This window comes from Lepidochelys kempii, chromosome 10, assembly GCF_965140265.1.
Source record: "Lepidochelys kempii isolate rLepKem1 chromosome 10, rLepKem1.hap2, whole genome shotgun sequence".
Classification (NCBI taxonomy): domain Eukaryota; kingdom Metazoa; phylum Chordata; order Testudines; family Cheloniidae; genus Lepidochelys; species Lepidochelys kempii.
In genome coordinates, this window is record NC_133265.1 from 47966462 (window position 1) to 47985173 (window position 18712).

An 18712-nucleotide genomic window follows, 5' to 3' on the forward strand; every position below is an offset into this window, starting at 1 on the left:
ATTTACTTTATTAAAAACATTAAAAAGGGCTCTATCCATATCCAAATTAGATCCCGGCGGTCTATAGCACACCCCAAGCACTATCCCAGGGGAGGCTCTAATAGTTTTCTTCCCCAATTTAATTATTGCCCAGACAGACTCAGTCATATCCATTTCATCGCTTCTTATTTCTTTACATTCTATCTCATCATTGATATACAGTGCTACTCCACCACCTTTACCTTTATTTCGGTCTTTCCTAAACAGCACATACCCTTCAATACCTGTAGCCCAGTCATGACGACTATTCCACCAGGTCTCTGTTATACCTATAATATCTGGTTTCACTTCCTGCACCAGTAACTCTAGTTCCTCCATTTTGTTACCTAGGCTCCTTGCATTAGTGTACAAACATCTTAATTTTTGCTGTTTGGCCTCACTCACATTCTGTACCCTATTAGGCACGGTTATTTTACTACCAGTATAACCTATTAGACTTGTATCTACACTGCCCTTCCTCCTACCTACAGCTGTATCCACTCTTACTTCATTTTCTTTCCACTCTATGCTAAATTCTGGCGTGGAGATTACCTGGACATCTCCCAACCATCTCCCCCAAATTCCTAGTTTAAAGCTCTCTTAATCAGTTGTGCCAGCCTCCATCCTAGAAGTCTATTTCCTTCCCTACTCAGATGAAGTCCATCCCGAGAGAACTGTCCTCTATCCATGAATGCCTCCCAATGGCCATACATCCCAAAGCCCTCCTTATAGCACCACTGCCTAAGCCATCTATTGATAGTCATAATCTTGTCACACCTTTGTTGCCCTTCTCTAGGAACAGGCAAAATCCCACTAAAGATCACCTGAGCCTCAATTTCCTTAAGCGTCCTCCCCAGCCTAACATAGTCTCCCTTAATACTTTCCAGTGAGAATCTAGCCGTATCATTTGTTCCCACATGAAGGATAATTAGGGGATTCTTTCCCGCTCCCTTTAGAATCCTTTTTAACCTCAGGTCTACATCCCGTATCTTAGCACCTGGAAGACAGCACACCCTCCTATTTTCTGGATCAGCTCTGGTTACAGGCCTATCTATTCTTCTCAATAAAGAGTCCCCAATCACATAGACCTGCCTTTTCCTAGTGACGGTGCTATTCTCCAGTCTATCCCCTGTTCCCTCTGGCTGCAAGTTTTTTCCATTCCCATTCTCCCTTGTAATCCTTTTTAACCCATCCTGTATCCTCCTGGGGCTCATATTTGGTGTAATCTCCATTAACTCTTCCCCTTTTCCTATAGGACTAACCGCTCTTCTCTTCTTCCTTGCCCTGTCACCTTCAGTGACTACCTGCTGAGCCCCTTCTTCATTTTCCAACTCTGCAAACCTATTCTGAAGGTCTATTTCTCCTTCACTAGCCCGTCTTTTCCTCTGCCTAGTTCTTTTAGTCACATGCTTCCACTGACCACTTTCCTCACCCAGTCTCCCCTCAAAATTCCCTAGTCCTGCTTCCATCTGCAAGTCTGAGCTTTTCCCTTCAGATACCTCATGTCTTTGCTCCATAATCTGCTCAAACCCCTTCCTAAACTCTACCAGACTTTCCACCTGCATCTCCAAACCTCTGATCTTTTCCTCCATCAGCTCTATCAGACGGCATTTCATGCAGACAAAACTCTTACCAGGTGCCCCCTCCAGGATCATGTACATACCACAGCTTCCACATCCAGTCATCTTCATTGTGTCATCTGCTACATGGGTCACTCCACTGCCACCTCTGAATCTGTCATAGCCTTCCCACCTAAATCCTGTTAATCTGGGAAACACAAACCACACCAAAACAGTCATCCGGGACTTCCCCCGGTTCGCCACGAGTTTTCAAAGATAATGGCCAATGGCTCTACAATCACAGCCGCCAATTCCTTCAGCACTCTCGGATGCAACTCGTCCGGCCCCATGGACTTGTGCACGTCCAACTTTTCTAAATAGTCCCTAACTACCTCTATCTCCACAGAGGGCTGGCCATCTCTTCCCCATTTTGTGATGCCCAGCGCAGCAGTCTGGGAGCTGACCTTGTTAGTGAAAACAGAGGCAAAAAAAGCATTGAGTACATTAGCTCAGTTGCATGCCATCCCATGGGCTCCCCACAGGTATGGTGTTGAGAACAAGTGTCTGTCTCCCTCTGGGCACACTGTCATTCCATGCAGGCTCTCAGCAGTCCCATTCGTTGCTCCATCAAACCAGAGATAAAGTTGAATAACTTCATATGGACTAGCTTTTGGAGCTTGCCCCTGGTGCAGGCCACTAGATTCCCACAGGGGTACCTCTGTCCCAAGAACCAACTGACAGAGGGTACTGGGAGACACCGGGGGACAGGGACCCCCTGGGTTCACCAAAAGAATGTCATGTAAGGTCTCGAATGAAACCCCGGGTCACACAGGTCATCATAACCTTTGTGAGATGTAGGCATGGGAAGCATGCAAGGAGCACTGAAAATTACAATCTGTAGGCCTTGTAGATGAAGCAGGCCTCTCAAAGGTGTGCATCTTGAGACAAACTCCTCCAGTCAGCAAATGAGGAGCTGGCAGAGACTTCAGAAAGAAACTAACAGGATGAAGTCAACATTGGAGGGGGAACCCTAGCTAGAGGTAAACATCAAAGGTGCATTCTGGTGTATTTGAGGAGCAAAAAGACACCCCGACATCAGGTGCCTAGGAAGTAAACTGACAGCGAGTTGGTGTCATGAAAAAGGAGTCTCAGCCAGGCTTAGCTGAAAATGCTGGAGAGAACTTGGGTGAGAGACACTTTTCGAGACTGGAGGATAACTTGTTAGTTAAGTGGAGGCTCCAGAACGCAAGTTATGATTTTGTTTCACAGCTAGCCGTTTGTTTCCAGCTCTCACACCATTTTTATGTGACTATTCTGTCTTAAATAAATCTCCTTTTGCTTTAGAATTCGGCTGAAGCGTAGTGTGTGATACAAGAGCGGTGAGCTAACGCCAAACTAGTAAAGGGGGACGCCCTGTCCTTTAGCAACAGAAGGTCTGGGATTTCTGTGGATCTCCAGTGATCAGGGTGGATCCCACATTGAAGGGACTTGAAGCCTGGGGCGCATTGATTGTCAACCTGCCAGGCAAAACACAGGGCTGGGCTATCCCAGAGAAGAATGCTTGAGGCGCTGATGGGCTGGTTGCATTGGGGAGCTAACACCCAGCTGGCACAGGCAAGGCTCCTTCATACTGGAGGCTGGTGGCAACTAGGTTGCTGCACAGCCCTGGCTGCCCTGAGAAGTGTCACAGTCCCTATCCCAGGAATCTCGGTTTCACATGGATCCTCCCTCCAGGACAGGCCCTCTCTTCGCTTTGAGAAACAAACCATTCTGGGGAGGGGAGATACGGGGGCAGATGTGGGTACACGTTGGGGAAAACAATTCAACCCAGCAAACTCCACCCCAACCCTGGAAGGAGAACACCAGTTCTGGAACTCATCTGACGAGTTATGCGAATATTAGAGAGGACACAAATTTCCCCTTGAACAGATTTTACTTTCACACTTATCCACAGTGGAACACTTGGTGGGCCAGACTGAGAGAGCATGTGACCAGGAATGCGGCTGTAGTCCGGTGGGAGGTGGAAGCACTGGAGACTGGTCCCTCTTTCATCATTTATCCACAACAGAACAGCTTGAATGGGAAAGTAGGAGGAAGCCCAACATCAGAATGTCCCCTAGCTCAGTGGTTCAAGCATTCTTCTGAGAGATGGGAGACCCCTGTTCACGTCCTTTCTCTCCCCTCAGCAGAGAGGGGGAATGAAACCTGGGTCTCCCATATTCCAGGTGAATGCTCTAACCGCTGGGCTAAAACATCTGAGGAGGACACCACGTCCTGCTTCAGTGCAATTGTGAATGGGGTCAACATGGGCAAGCAGCACAGCTAGTGAATTGAGCTCCGCATATGAGGTAGGCAACTAAATGCCTAACTTCCCCTGGCTCATGGATGGCTCTGGGCTTAGGTGGGAGACAGGTGCCCGGACTCCCAGAGGGAGGCAGCTGGGCACGTGCCCAGAGGCTGAGACACGGGCACCAGGGAACTTTATACTGTAAAAACTTCAGTGCTGCTGAGTGAATTTGGGCACCTACAGAGTTCGCTGTATGGTTTGTATCAGAGGGGTAGCATCCGATGAAGTGGGTATTCACCCATGAAAGCTTATGCTCCAATACCTCTGTTAGTCTATAAGGTGCCTCAGGACTCTTTGCCGCTGTGTGATTTGTGGATCACAGTGGAGCCAAACCCAGGATTTACAGACCTAAATTGGGGATTGAGGGGCCTGGGTCCCTTTGTGGTGGAGCCCACCCTTAGCCTTCCATTGAACGAAACAGAGCAGGAATTTCCCAAACTGCAGCTGATGTACTGACCAACAGGTGGAGCTGATTCCCATTGGCCCTCCTATTTCCCTGGTTCAGGGCGTGGGCACTGGGTATGATTGGGCCCCGGTTACCTGCAGATTAGGGGAGGGTGTTAATTACCTGGGACAGCTGTCACCTGGCTCTGGGTCACAGTATAAAGCCCCAGAGCAACAGTTTCCCTCTATACTGGATTTGCTGCAAGCAGGCAGGATGGGGCACAGAAAGAACTTGGGCTTTGCTCTTCTGTGCTGGGTGGTCAGTGGGGTGACCTGTTACAATCCCTGGGATTTCTCTAGGATTGACTCTGCCATCTGGAGACCCACCCCCAGGGCTGAGCCCCCTCAAAGACAAGCCCATGTTCTCTCTCTTGCACAGCCCTCCCCCTGGGCTCGGGTTGATGCTTCCCAGCTCAGGGCTGTGTCCCTGCTGCAGCCTGTCGCAGTGCAGTGTGAGGAGGCTCAGATGGTGATCACTGTGCACAGGGATCTGTTTGGGATGGGGAGACTGATCAAAGCTGCTGACCTGAGCCTTGGCCCAGCTGCCTGCCGGTACGTGTCCCTTAATGATGCAGAGAACACAGTGATCTTTGCAGCTCGGCTCCATGAATGTGGCAGCACCTTGCAGGTAAGGATTTATGCAAGCCAGGAGCCCCTACTGATCCCTAGCATCACTGCCCCTGCCTTGTCTGATGGGGTAAAAATGGGGCAGCAGGAGAGAACAGTGGGTGGGATTTTGTCCATGTTATTGATAAGCTCCCTGGTTTTTCCTGGGTGCTTCTTCTTAGCTTCCAGTCTCATGCGCCAGGCAAAGAATTCTGCCTTGCTCAGCTCCTGGAGCAGGCTCACAAGTGGAGCCTGAAGAGGGTGCTCTTGTGGCTCAGACAGACTTTACTTCTAGACCCCCCCCCCCCCCCCCGTCCAAAGTCTGTCTGCAGACTCCACAGACCAGAGCCTGCAACTGAATAAACTGATTGGTGTTAGCCTGAGCTCTGCATAGTCTGTAGGAGGGAAAGGGACAGACTACTGGCTTCCTTAATCCCTGCTCAAAATTCACTTCAAAGCAGCTAACAGATTAACCCTGGGGGTTTTACTGTCTGAGATTCCTTCACAACCTGCACAGAGGAAAACAGTGAGCAGAGTTGTGTAAAATGGCACTACTGTGGTGCTCATCTTCCGATGGTTGCTCTAGCAGACTGAGCTCTGAAATCCCCTGCTTCTAGTGTCCAGTCCTTCCAAAGGCAGTTGCCAGTTGACTGGGCACTGGTTGGAAAACTTGAGCTCAAGTTTTCCATCTGGCTGAGGCTTGTTCTTGGGCCCATCTGAATGACTTTACAAATGCTCTGTGTACTAGTGTTAACCCTTCCATGTCTGCTCCTTCCCAGATGACCCCAGACTCCCTGGTTTACAGCACAAACCTGAACTATAACCCCACCCCTGCCAGCAACCCAGTGATCCTGAGAACCAGTCCAGCTGTGATTCCCATTGAGTGTCACTACCCCAGGTGAGAGTCTGAGATGCTCAGATCCCCTCCCTCCCCTTCTGGAATCTGGCTCAGTGACTGAGGTTTGCTCCTCCTCCCAGGAAGGACAATGTGAGCAGTAAAGCCATCAAGCCAACATGGGTTCCCTTCAGCTCCACCCTGTCTGCTGAAGAGAGGCTGGATTTCTCCCTGCACCTGATGAATGGTAGGTGGGAGGAGCCTTCAGGGGAGCCCAGCCCTGCCTGCATGTCTGTCCTGCTCACTGTGAACTTGCCTTGCAGATGACTGGAGTGCTGAGAGACCCTCCAATGGATTCCAGCTGGGGGAGGTCATGCATATCCAAGCTGATGTCCACACTGGGAACCATGTGGCTCTGAGGCTCTTTGTGGACAGCTGTGTGGCCACCCTGAGCCCAGACAGGGACTCCTCTCCCCATTATGCTGTCATTGACTTCAATGGGTAAGAGCTGGGAGCCCTTTCTAGTCTAGAATCTACCTCAAGTCTGTGGGGATCTTACTAACCAGAGTTCTTGTGTGTAGGTGCCTGGTGGATGGGAGATCAGATGACACCACCTCAGCCTTCATATCCCCCAGGCCCAGGCAGGACACGCTGCAGTTCATGGTGGATGTGTTCAGGTTCGCAGGAGATGCCAGGAACTTGGTGAGAGCCCACATTTCTGCTCCAAGTCGATTTCCCCAGGCTAAGCAGCTGTTAGTGTCCCCTGGGATGGTCCTAACCCCTCTTCCCACTTCCCTTCCAGATCTACATCACCTGTCATCTGAAAGTCACTGCAGCTGAGCAAGCCCCAGATCCCTTGAACAAGGCTTGTTCCTTCAACAAAGCAGGCAACATGTGAGTAGCCTAGAACCCCATCAGGGGAGTGACAGGCAGCCTAGAACAGAACTCTTCACTGTAGATGACTGTTCCTGTTCTGTTCCAGCTGGTCTCCAGTGGAAGGCATCCGAGACATCTGCAGGTGCTGTGAGACTGGGAACTGCGCATTCCTTGGAGGACAGTCTGGGAGAGGCAGCCCTCTGGACAGATGGTCAGGGAGGCGCTTCCAGAGAGATGTGGCCTCCAGGCATGGTAGGTTCTGTGCCCACTTCACCTGGGAAGATGTCTGGCTTACTCCAGCAGACTGTTCCTGGGGGATCTTCCACCCAAAATGGGATGGATTGGTTTTCTAGTAGTGCTTCTCTCCCAATACAGGTGAGCCCTTGGTGAGGGAAGCTGAGGCTGATGTTGTGGTAGGACCCATGATCATCTTGGATACTGATCAAGGATCAAGGGATCTCTCAGTTGCTCAAATGGAAGCAGAGAAGGCAGCATCAGAGGGTAACTAGTTCTAATGAACAAGTCTCATGGTGCCTCTATTGTCACTACTAATCTACATTAGGTTTGCTGGGAAAAGATGCACTAAAAGATGGAAGAAATGAGTTTTACAAAGTCAGTTGTAAGGATCCCTTAGTCCAAGGAGGGAGTGTTAATAATGAGTCAACAAGACTCAAGAAGGGCTCCTTGTTGAGAGGGTCCAACCAGAGTCAGTCAAACATAGGACTGTCGGCCACTGTAGCCTGGGCTTATCTGCTGGGACACCAGTTGTGTGACCTGAGACCTGCAACCTATTATCCAGTGGGATTTATAAAGAGGTGCTGATCTCCTGCTCCAGCCACTTCTAGTAGACAAACTCCAATATGTATGGCGATAAAAGACTTCAAAAAACACAGCCCTACAATACAGCTCAAAGAAAAAATCCCCCATTTTATTAACTGTGGCCTTGACTCATGTACCCAGCGAGTCCCTGGTAGATTTTTGGAGAGGAGAGGTTGCTGGAGAAGCAACTAGCTGCAGTTTTAACCATGTGTCCTTCCTCTTGTAGGATTCTCTTCTACAGCTGGTCTGATCTCAGTGGCAGCTGCCATTGCACTGGCCTTTATTACGCTGGGGATACTCGTATACAGAAGATGCAGCCATTCCAGTGCCTGAGCAGTCACAGGCCTTTTTACCTTCTGTCTAATGTAAATAAACCCCAATGACTTGATTCTGGTCTGTGACGTATTAATGGGCAAGGGAGATGCCTTCCCTTCTGTGGGGAAGGAAATGGTGTGGTTGATGCACCAACCACATTATGGACACACCCACGGGGCTGCATGGGGAGAGATCATGTGAAGGTGAAGAAAGCAGAGATTGCTGCCTTCAGGCTCCCAGAGGCAAATGGCAGGGGGATTTCCCTCCACCTGAACTGTCCATCTGGCACCTGTAACCATTACAGGGCTCTTGCAGTAGAGAGAACACACATCCCCCAGCCACTGTGCCCTCTAAGTGAAACAGATGCCATGAGGGAGTTCCTACTGACTCCATGACTGGCTTTAGGTGATGCTCTAGGGCAAGGGTTTTTAAACTTCATTGCACTGTAATCCCTGTTGTCCAACTACTGCCCTGGTCCAGGGGGTCAAACCCCCAGGGCTTACCCTGGGGAGCAGGGGCTGTAACCTGAGCCCCACTGCCTAGGGCAAAAGACTGACCTGCCAAACAGGGCTGAAGCTCTTGTGCTTTGGCCCTGGGCACTGGGGCTCAGTTGGCAACTTTAGTTTGAGCCAGTCTAACACAGCCTTGGCAAACCCATTAAAATGGGGTGGTGACCCACTTTGGGATCCTAGCCTGCAGTTTAAGAACTGCTGCTCTAGGGTAACTACTCACCTTAGAGAGAAGGATCGGGGCACTTTAGACAAACTGGTCTCACCATGGAATGAAATCATGGCTGGGGTGAACTCTTTAGACTCAGGCTAGTTAGTTCTGCATGCTAGCCCTGTTCTCTTACCACCAGGCCTAGGCAGAAAGTGTCTTAAAAAAACTTTCCAGTTTCTGTGCCCTTACCTGCAGTGGAGTGAGGCCTGTACAACAATGATCATGCAGCCTCTACTCAAACCCAAGTGTAAAAGGCTCTATCTAGGTCACTACCGTGGTAGAGACAACACAGCCAACCCTGCTCTAGGACAGGATGTCACTTCTTCAACATCTGCCCTTTAGCTGTGTGGGGAGCAGATCCAAGACCAGGGTTGCACAAATAAACCTCCTCAGCCGGCCAGAGGAGAGCAAAGGGAGCAGCAGCGTGTATGTTCCCAGAACAAGCTCTCTGCCGGAGTGGTTATTCACCCTCTCCCGTGTGATGCTGCAGTGGGGCAGGAGCAGCCTCTTTCCTCCAACACATGCAGCTCTCTGAGCAGGGGCCCTTGGAGGCTTGCTGTGCACCTGCAAGTGGAAGGGACTCTGAGCGAGTAAGGTCCTGACAGGGACTGTCTAAGGTCAGAGCGCCTCATCTACAGTGTCCAATGACTCCCCCAATGCCCTGGGAGGTAGGGGAATGCTGACCACCTTTCATACAAGGGGGGAAAAGACAGGGTTATTAAGTGAGGTTGCCCAGGAAGGCTTTGGCACAATGTGGAATTTAACCTTGGTCTCTTGCATGCCAAGGTGGTGTCTCAACCATCAGACCATGTCTCTCAATGCTTTTCAGCCCATATTCCCAAAGTCCCTCTGTTCTTGAAGGGACCCCTCTGACTAGCTGAGATCCAGCCCTCAAGCCGTAGATACATTTCCCCCTGCCTCTGGCACAACTCCAGCCCTTCCTCTAAAATATGGGTCCTCTAGTTGGGAAGCTCCAAGACCCTGACATCCTTCAAATCCCCCTCCTTTCTCTGCACTCAGCTTGTTTCTCTCCCTCCCAAATATTGTTGGCTGTATCGAAACAAAGAGCAGGAATCATTCCTGTCCTCATTTCACAGAGGAGACTCTAAGGTTCAGTGCTGCTAAGCCAAAATTAGTGGCCAGTTCCCAAACTAAGAGGAGTTGGTGCTGCATGAGGGGTGTGGATTCAATGCCTGGAGGTACTGCAGCTGGTAGAGCTGTCAGGCCCTGACCTGCCAGTTTTCTGGCTTTCTCACGTGCCTTGAAGAGGGGATGCCAAAATCTGATTTTTAAATAGAAATTTCACTACAACCTTCACTAAACTGGGAAAAGAGCAATTCCATCATGTGGTGCCAAAATTACACCCCTGGGACTCACCTGGTTTGGACACAGTCCTCTGCTCCTTGACCTAACCTTTCTGTCAGTGGGCTTCACAGCTGCTTGGCAGAGAATCAGGATTCCTGGGTTCTTGACCCAGCTCTGGAAGGAGACTGTGGTCTCCTGCTTAGCACAGGGAATGTAACCGACTGCATTCACTCCATGCATTCATTTCAGACAGCAGCACGGCTGTGACTGGGGTCATCTGGAGAGACCTAGATTTTATTTCTAGCTTACCCAGGGAGAACATGATGTAACTTCTCAGTTTGCTTAGCTCTAAGATGCCAGAGCATGAGAGCTGCCTTGCCCTGGAATAGGGCTATGAAGCCTTAATCTGTTATTAGCACTGCAGGAACAAATACGTATTTGGCAGAGGGTACTGGGAGGCACAGGGACTCTCTGGGTTCACCAGAAGAATGACATGTAAGGTCTCTAATGAAAACCTGAGTCACACAGGTCATCATAACCATTGTGAGATGTAGGTATGGGAAGTATGCAAGGAGCACTGAAAATGAGGTTCTGTAGGCCTTGTAGATGAAGCAGGCCTCTCAAAGGTAGTGGGTTTGAGACAAAATCCTGCAGACAGGGGGGGTGGGCGATGCTTTTCTTCATGGTGGACCATTGTGTGTTGTATGTCATGCAATGTCTAAGACAAATGCCAATGAGGAGCTGGCAGAGACTTCAGACAGAAACTAACAGGAAGAAGTCAACATTGGAGGGGGAACCCTATCTACTGATAAACATCAAAGGTGCCTGCTTGAATATTTGAGGGGCAAAAAGACATCCCAACATCAGGTGCCTAGGAAGTAAACTAACAGCGAGTTGGCATCATGAATAAGGGGTTTCAGCCAGGCTTGGCTGCAAATGCTGGAGGGAACTTGGGTGAGACGCTTTCCAGATTGGAGGATAAATCTCCTTTTACTTTAGAATTGAGCTGAAGTGCTGTGTGTGATACAAGAGCACTGAGCTAAAGCCAAACTGGTGAATGAGGATGCGCTGTTCCTTTGGAAACAGAGCATCTGGGATTTCTCTGGGTATCCAGTGATTGGGGTTGAACCACAGGGGGGCCCACTTTGAAGGGACTTGAAGCCTGGGGCGCATTAATTGTTATCCTGCCAGGCAAAACACAGGGCTGGGCTATCCCAGAGAAGAATGCTTGAGGCGCTGATGGGCTGGTTGCATTGGGGAGCTAAAACCCAGCTGGCACAGGCAAGGCTCCTTCATACAGGAGGCTGGTGGCAACTAGGTTGCCGCACAGCCCTGGCTGCCCTGAGAAGTGTCACAGTCCCTATCCCAGGAATCTCAGTTTCACATGGATCCTCCCTCCAGGACAGGCCCTCTCTTCGCTTTGAGAAACAAAGCATTCTGGGGAGGGGAGATATGGGGGCAGATGTGGGTACACGTTGGGGAAAACAATTCAACCCAGCAAACTCCACCCCAACCCTGGAAGGAGAACACCAGTTCTGGAACTCATCTGACGAGTTATGCGGATATTAGAGAGGACACAAATTTCCCCTTGAACAGATTTTACTTTCACACTTATCCACAGTGGAACACCTGGTGGCCCAGACTGAGAGAACAAGTGACCAGGAATGCGGCTGTAGCCCGGTGGGAGGTGGAAGCACTGGGGTCTGGTCCCTCTTTCATCATTTATCCACAACAGAACAGCTTGAATGGGAGAGTAGGAGGAAGCCCAACATCAGAATGTCCCCTAGCTCAGTGGTTCAAGCATTCTTCTGAGAGATGGGAGACCCCTGTTCACGTCCTTTCTCTCCCCTCAGCAGAGAGGGGGAATGAAACCTGGGTCTCCCATATTCCAGATGAATGCTCTAACCGCTGGGCTAAAACATCTGAGGAGGACCCCACGTCCTGCTCCAGTGCAATTGTGAACGGGGTCAACATTGGCAAGCAGCACAGCTAGTGAATTGGGCTCCACATAAGACATAGGCAACTAAATGCCTAACTTCACCTAGCTCATGGACAGCTCTGGCCTTAGGTGGCAGACAGGTGCCCAGACTCCCAGAGGGAGGCAGCTGGGCATGTGCCCAGAGGCTGAGACACGGGCACCTAGGGACCTTTATAGTGTAAAAATTTCGGTGCTGCTGAATTTGGGCACCTACAGAGTTCGCTATATGGTTTGTATCAGAGGGGAGTGGGTGGGTCTGATGAAGAGGGTATTCACCCATGAAAGCTTATGCTCCAATACCTCTGTTAGTCTATAAGGTGCCTCAGGACTCTTTGCCGCTGTGTGATTTCTGGATCACAGTGGAGCCAAACCCAGGATTTACAGGCCTAAATTGGGGATTGAGGGGCCTGGGTCCCTTTGTGGTGGAGCCCACCCTTAGCCTTCCATTGAACAAAACAGGGCAGGAATTTTCCAAACTGCAGCTGATGTACTGACCAACAGGTGGAGCTGATTCCCATTGGCCCTCCTATTTCCCTGGTTCAGGGCGTGGGCACTGGGCATGATTGGGCCCCGGTTACCTGCAGATTAGGGGAGGGTGTTAATTACCTGGGACAGTTGTCACCTGGCTCTGAGTCACGGTATAAAGCCCCAGAGCAGCAGTTTCTCTCCATACTGGATTTGCTGCAAGCAGGCAGGATGGGGTACAGAATCATAGAATATCAGGGTTGGAAGGGACCCCAGAAGGTCATCTAGTCCAACCCCCTGCTCAAAGCAGGACCAATTCCCAGTTAAATCATCCCAGCCAGGGCTTTGTCAAGCCTGACCTTAAAAACCTCTAAGGAAGGAGATTCTACCACCTCCCTAGGTAACGCATTCCAGTGTTTCACCACCCTCTTAGTGAAAAAGTTTTTCCTAATATCCAATCTAAACCTCCCCCACTGCAACTTGAGACCATTACTCCTCGTTCTGTCATCTGCTACCATTGAGAACAGTCTAGAGCCATCCTCTTTGGAACCCCCTTTCAGGTAGTTGAAAGCAGCTATCAAATCCCCCCTCATTCTTCTCTTCTGCAGGCTAAACAATCCCAGCTCCCTCAGCCTCTCCTCATAAGTCATGTGTTCCAGTCCCCTAATCATTTTTGTTGCCCTTCGCTGGACTCTCTCCAATTTATCCACATCCTTCTTGAAGTGTGGGGCCCAAAACTGGACACAGTACTCCAGATGAGGCCTCACCAATGTCGAATAGAGGGGAACGATCACGTCCCTCGATCTGCTCGCTATGCCCCTACTTATACATCCCAAAATGCCATTGGCCTTCTTGGCAACAAGGGCACACTGCTGACTCATATCCAGCTTCTCGTCCACTGTCACCCCTAGGTCCTTTTCTGCAGAACTGCTGCCTAGCCATTCGGTCCCTAGTCTGTAGCTGTGCATTGGGTTCTTCCGTCCTAAGTGCAGGACCCTGCACTTATCCTTATTGAACCTCATCAGATTCCTTTTGGCCCAATCTTCCAATTGGTCTAGGTCCTTCTGTATCCTATCCCTCCCCTCCAGCGTATCTACCACTCCTCCCAGTTTAGTATCATCCGCAAATTTGCTGAGAGTGCAATCCACACCATCCTCCAGATCATTTATGAAGATATTGAATAAAACCGGCCCCAGGACCGACCCCTGGGGCACTCCACTTGATACCGGCTGCCAACTAGACATGGAGCCATTGATCACTACCCGTTGAGCCCGACAATTTAGCCAGCTTTCTACCCACCTTATGGTGCATTCATCCAGCCCATACTTCCTTAACTTGCTGACAAGAATACTATGGGAGACCGTGTCAAAAGCTTTGCTAAAGTCAAGAAACAATACATCCACTGCTTTCCCTTCATCCACAGAACCAGTAATCTCATCATAAAAGGCGATTAGATTAGTCAGGCATGACCTTCCCTTGGTGAATCCATGCTGGCTGTTCCTGATCACTTTCCTCTCATGCAAGTGCTTCAGGATTGATTCTTTGAGGACCTGCTCCATGATTTTTCCAGGGACTGAGGTGAGGCTGACTGGCCTGTAGTTCCCAGGATCTTCCTTCTTCCCTTTTTTAAAGATTGGCACTACATTAGCCTTTTTCCAGTCATCCGGGACTTCCCCGGTTCGCCACGAGTTTTCAAAGATAATGGCCAGTGGCTCTGCAATCACAGCCGCCAATTCCTTCAGCACTCTCGGATGCAACTCGTCCGGCCCCATGGACTTGTGCACGTCCAGCTTTTCTAAATAGTCCCTAACTGCCTCTATCTCCACAGAGGGCTGGCCATCTCTTCCGCATTTTGTGATGCCCAGCGCAGCAGTCTGGGAGCTGACCTTGTTAGTGAAAACAGAGGCAAAAAAAGCATTGAGTACATTAGCTTTTTCCACATCCTCTGTCACTAGGTTGCCTCCCTCATTCAGTAAGGGGCCCACACATTCCTTGGCTTTCTTCTTGTTGCCAACATACCTGAAGAAACCCTTCTTGTTACTCTTGACATCTCTGGCTAGCTGCAGCTCCAGGTGCGATTTGGCCCTCCTGATAACATTCCTACATGCCCGAGCAATATTTTTATACTCTTCCCTGGTCATATGTCCAACCTTCCACTTCTTGTAAGCTTCTTTTTTATGTTTAAGATCCGCTAGGATTTCACCATTAAGCCAAGTTGGTCGCCTGCCATATTTACTATTCTTTCGACTCATCGGGATGGTTTGTCCCTGTAACCTCAACAGGGATTCCTTGAAATACAGCCAGCTCTCCTGGACTCCTTTCCCCTTCAAGTTAGTCCCCCAGGGGATCCTGGCCATCCGTTCCCTGAGGGAGTCGAAGTCTGCTTTCCTGAAGTCCAGGGTCCGTATCCTGCTGCTTACCTTTGTTCCCTGCGTCAGGATCCTGAACTCAACCAACTCATGGTCACTGCCTCCCAGATTCCCATCCACTTTTGCTTCCCCCACTAATTCTACCCGGTTTGTGAGCAGCAGGTCAAGAAAAGCACCCCCCCCTAGTTGGCTCCTCTAGCACTTGCGCCAGGAAATTGTCCCCTACGCTTTCCAAAAACTTCCTGGATTGTCTATGCAACCTGTGCTTTGGTTTTCTGTGCTGGGTGGTCAGTAGAGTGACCTGTTACAATCCCTGGGATTTCTCTAGGATTGACTCAGCCGTCTGGAGACCCACCCCCAGAGCTGAGCCCCCTCAATGACAAGCCCATGTGCCTTCTCTTGCCCAGCCCTCCCCCTGGGCTCGGGTTGATTCTTCCCAGCTCAGGGCTGTGTCCCTGCTGCAGCCTGTCACAGTGCAGTGTGAGGAGGCTCAGATGGTGATCACTGTGCACAGGGATCTGTTTGGGATGGGGAGACTGATCAAAGCTGCTGACCTGAGCCTTGGCCCAGCTGCCTGCCGGTACGTGTCCCTTAATGCTGCAGAGAACACAGTGATCTTTGTAGCTGGGCTCCATGAATGTGGCAGCACCTTGCAGGTAAGGATTTATGCAAGCCAGGAGCCCCTACTGATCCCTAGCATCACTGCCCCTGCCTTGTCTGATGGGGTAAAAATGGGGCAGCAGGAGAGAACAGTGGGTGGGATTTTGTCCATGTTATTGATAAGCTCCCTGGTTTTTCCTGGGTGCTTCTTCTTAGCTTCCAGTCTCATGCGCCAGGCAAAGAATTCTGCCTTGCTCAGCTCCTGGAGCAGGCTCACAAGTGGAGCCTGAAGAGGGTGCTCTTGTGGCTCAGACAGACTTTACTTCTAGACCCGACCCCCCCCCCCCCCGGTCCAAAGTCTGTCTGCAGACTCCACAGACCGGAGCCTGCAACTGAATAAACTGATTGGTGTTAGCCTGAGCTCTGCATAGTCTGTAGGAGGGAAAGGGACAGACTACTGGCTTCCTTAATCCCTGCTCAAAATTCACCTCAAGGCAGCTAACAGATTAACCCTGGGGGTTTTACTGTCTGAGATTCCTTCACAACCTGCACAGAGGAAACCAGTGAGCAGAGTTGTGTAAAATGGCACTACTGTGGTGCTCATCTTCCGATGGCTGCTCTAGCAGACTGAGCTCTGAAATCCCCTGCTTCTAGTGTCCAGTCCTTCCAAAGGCAGTTGCCAGTTGACTGGGCACTGGTTGGAAAACTTGAGCTCAAGTTTTCCATCTGGCTGAGGCTTGTTCTTGGGCCCATCTGAATGACTTTACAAATGCTCTGTGTACTACTGTTAACCCTTCCATGTCTGCTCCTTCCCAGAAGACCCCAGACTCCCTGCTTTATAGCACAAGCCTGAACTATAACCCCACCCCTGCCAGCAACCCAGTGATCCTGAGAACCAATCCAGCTGTGATTCCCATTGAGTGTCACTACCCCAGGTGAGAGTCTGAGATGCTCAGATCCCCTCTGTCCCCTTCTGGAATCTGGCTCAGTGACTGAGGTTTGCTCCTCCTCCCAGGAAGGACAATGTGAGCAGTAAAGCCATCAAGCCAACATGGGTTCCCTTCAGCTCCACCCTGTCTGCTGAGGAGAGGCTGGATTTCTCCCTGCACCTGATGAATGGTAGGTGGGAGGAGCCTTCAGGGGAGCCCAGCCCTGCCTGCCTGTCTGTCCTGCTCACTGTGAACTTGCCTTGCAGATGACTGGAGTGCTGAGAGACCCTCCAATAGATTCCAGCTGGGGGAGGTCATGCATATCCAAGCTGATGTCCACACTGGGAACCATGTGGCTCTGAGGCTCTTTGTGGACAGCTGTGTGGCCACCCTGAGCCCAGACAGGGACTCCTCTCCCCGTTATGCTGTCATTGACTTCAATGGGTAAGAGCTGGGAGCCCTTTCTAGTCTAGAATCTACCTCAAGTCTGTGGGGATCTTACTAACCAGAGTTCTTGTGTGTAGGTGCCTGGTGGATGGGAGATCAGATGACACCACCTCGGCCTTCATATCCCCCAGGCCCAGGCAGGACACGCTGCAGTTCATGGTGGATGTGTTCAGGTTTGCAGGAGATGCCAGGAACTTGGTGAGAGCCCACATTTCTGCTCCAAGTCGATTTCCCCAGGCTAAGCAGCTGTTAGGGTCCCCTGGGATGGTCCTAACCCCTCTTCCCACTTCCCTTCCAGATCTACATCACCTGTCATCTGAAAGTCACTGCAGCTGAGCAAGCCCCAGATGCCTTGAACAAGGCTTGTTCCTTCAACAAAGCAGGCAACATGTGAGTAGCCTAGAACCCCATCAGGGGAGTGACAGGCAGCCTAGAACAGAACTCTTCACTGTAGATGACTGTTCCCGTTCTGTTCCAGCTGGTCTCCAGTGGAAGGCACCCGAGACATCTGCAGGTGCTGTGAGACTGGGAACTGTGGGCTGGCTGGACAGTCCAGGAGAGTGAACCCTCTGGACAGATGGTCAGGGAGGCGCTTCCAGAGAGATGTGGCCTCTAGGCATGGTAGGTTCTGTGCCCACTTCACCTGGGAAGATGTTTGGCTTACTCCAACAGACTGTTCCTAGGGGATCTTTCACCCAAAATGGGATGGATGAGACTAACCTGACCTGTATTGGTTCTCTAGTAGTGCTTCTCTCCTCAATACAGGTGAGCCCTTGGTGAGGGAAGGTGGGGCTGATGTTGTGGTAGGACCCCTAATCATCTTTGATGCTGATCAAGGATCAAGGGATCTCTTAACTGGTCAAATGGAAGCAGAGAAGACTGCGTCAGAAGGTAACTAGTACTACTCAGAACAAGTCACATGGTGTCTCTATTGTCACTTAATCTACATTAGGGTGGCTTGGAAAAGTTGATCTAAAGGATGGAAGAAATGAGTCTTACAAAGTCAGCTGTAAGAATCCCTTACCCCAAGGACAGGGGTGTTAGCAATGAGTAAACGAGACTCAAGAAGGCTTCTTGCTGAGATGGTCCAACCAGAGTCAGTCATACATAGGACTGTCGGCCACTGTAGGCTGGGCTTATCTCCTGGGACACCAGTTGTGTGGCCTGAGACCTGCAACCTATTATCTAGTGGGATTTATAAAGAGGTGCTGATCTCCTGCTCTGGCCACTTCTAGTAGACAAACTCCAACTGGTATCCATTTAAAAAAATGGCCCAACAATAGAGCTCAAATAAAATCCCCCATTTTATTTAATTGTGGCCTTCACTGATATACCCAGCAAGTCCACACAGACTTTTGGAGAGGTAGCTGGAAAAGCAGCTAGTTGCAGTTTTAACCACCTGTTCTTCCTCTTGTAGGATTCTCTTCTACAGCTGGGCTGATCTCAGTGGCAGCGGCCATTGCACTGGCCTTCATTACTCTGGGAATACTCGTATACAGAAGATGCAGTCGTTCGAGTGTCTGAGCAATCACATGCCTTGTACCTTCTATCTAATGTAAATAAATCCAGTGACTTGAGTCTGGTCTATGCCTTATTCTTAATGGGCAAGGGAATTGCCCCCTCCCCCTTCTGATGCACCAACCACATCATGGACACACCAATGGGTTTCACAAGGAGAAATCATGTGAGGGTGAAGAGAGCAGAGCTTACTACCTTCAGGTTCTGAGACTCGAATGGCTGGTTTCTCTCATGGGTAAATAGCAGGGGCATTTACCTCTTCTGACCTGTCCAGCTGGCTGTTGTAAGCATTACAGGGCTCTAGCCATAGAGAAAACACAAATCCCCCAGCCACTCTGACCTGTGAGCAAAACACATTCCATGAGAGAGAGAGTTCTATTGCTGGCCTCAAGTGAGGCTCTAGGATAACTTCCCCCAATCCTTCTGTCTAAGGTGAGCAGGCTAGCCCAGTTCTTCTTACCATGGATTTAAATCACCTGGTGTTCATTCTTTGGGCTTAAGCTAGACCTGGTTGTGTAGGCCACCCCTCACTGGTGCCACAGGGCCTAACCAAAGATGGTTT

General features: G+C 50.3%; 1 protein-coding gene and 1 pseudogene across 1 annotated transcript; both read left to right on the forward strand.

Moving 5' to 3' along the window:
- The first annotated feature begins 4582 nt into the window (after window positions 1-4582).
- On the forward strand, window positions 4583-7875 carry LOC140917930 (zona pellucida sperm-binding protein 3-like). The gene is made up of 9 exons (XM_073361460.1): window positions 4583-4996; window positions 5754-5872; window positions 5953-6056; window positions 6133-6310; window positions 6391-6511; window positions 6612-6703; window positions 6792-6937; window positions 7061-7186; window positions 7731-7875. The coding sequence occupies exons 1-9, from the start codon at window positions 4583-4585 to the stop codon at window positions 7835-7837; spliced, it is 1407 nt and encodes a 468-aa protein (XP_073217561.1). The 3' UTR covers window positions 7838-7875.
- Window positions 7876-12518: 4643 nt separating this feature from the next.
- Window positions 12519-18156, forward strand: LOC140918018 (zona pellucida sperm-binding protein 3-like; annotated as a pseudogene).
- Window positions 18157-18712: the final 556 nt, after the last annotated feature.

What these genes read in the sequence shown, in the direction of transcription:
- LOC140917930 (XM_073361460.1), top strand. Translation starts at nt 4,583, where the DNA reads ATGGGGCACAGAAAGAACTTGGGCTTTGCTCTTCTGTGCTGGGTGGTC. An exon ending in AATGTGGCAGCACCTTGCAG is followed by an intron (nt 4,997 to 5,753) that starts GTAAGGATTTAT and finishes GCTCCTTCCCAG; the next exon opens with ATGACCCCAGACTCCCTGGT. An exon ending in AGAGAAGGCAGCATCAGAGG is followed by an intron (nt 7,187 to 7,730) that starts GTAACTAGTTCT and finishes TTCCTCTTGTAG; the next exon opens with GATTCTCTTCTACAGCTGGT.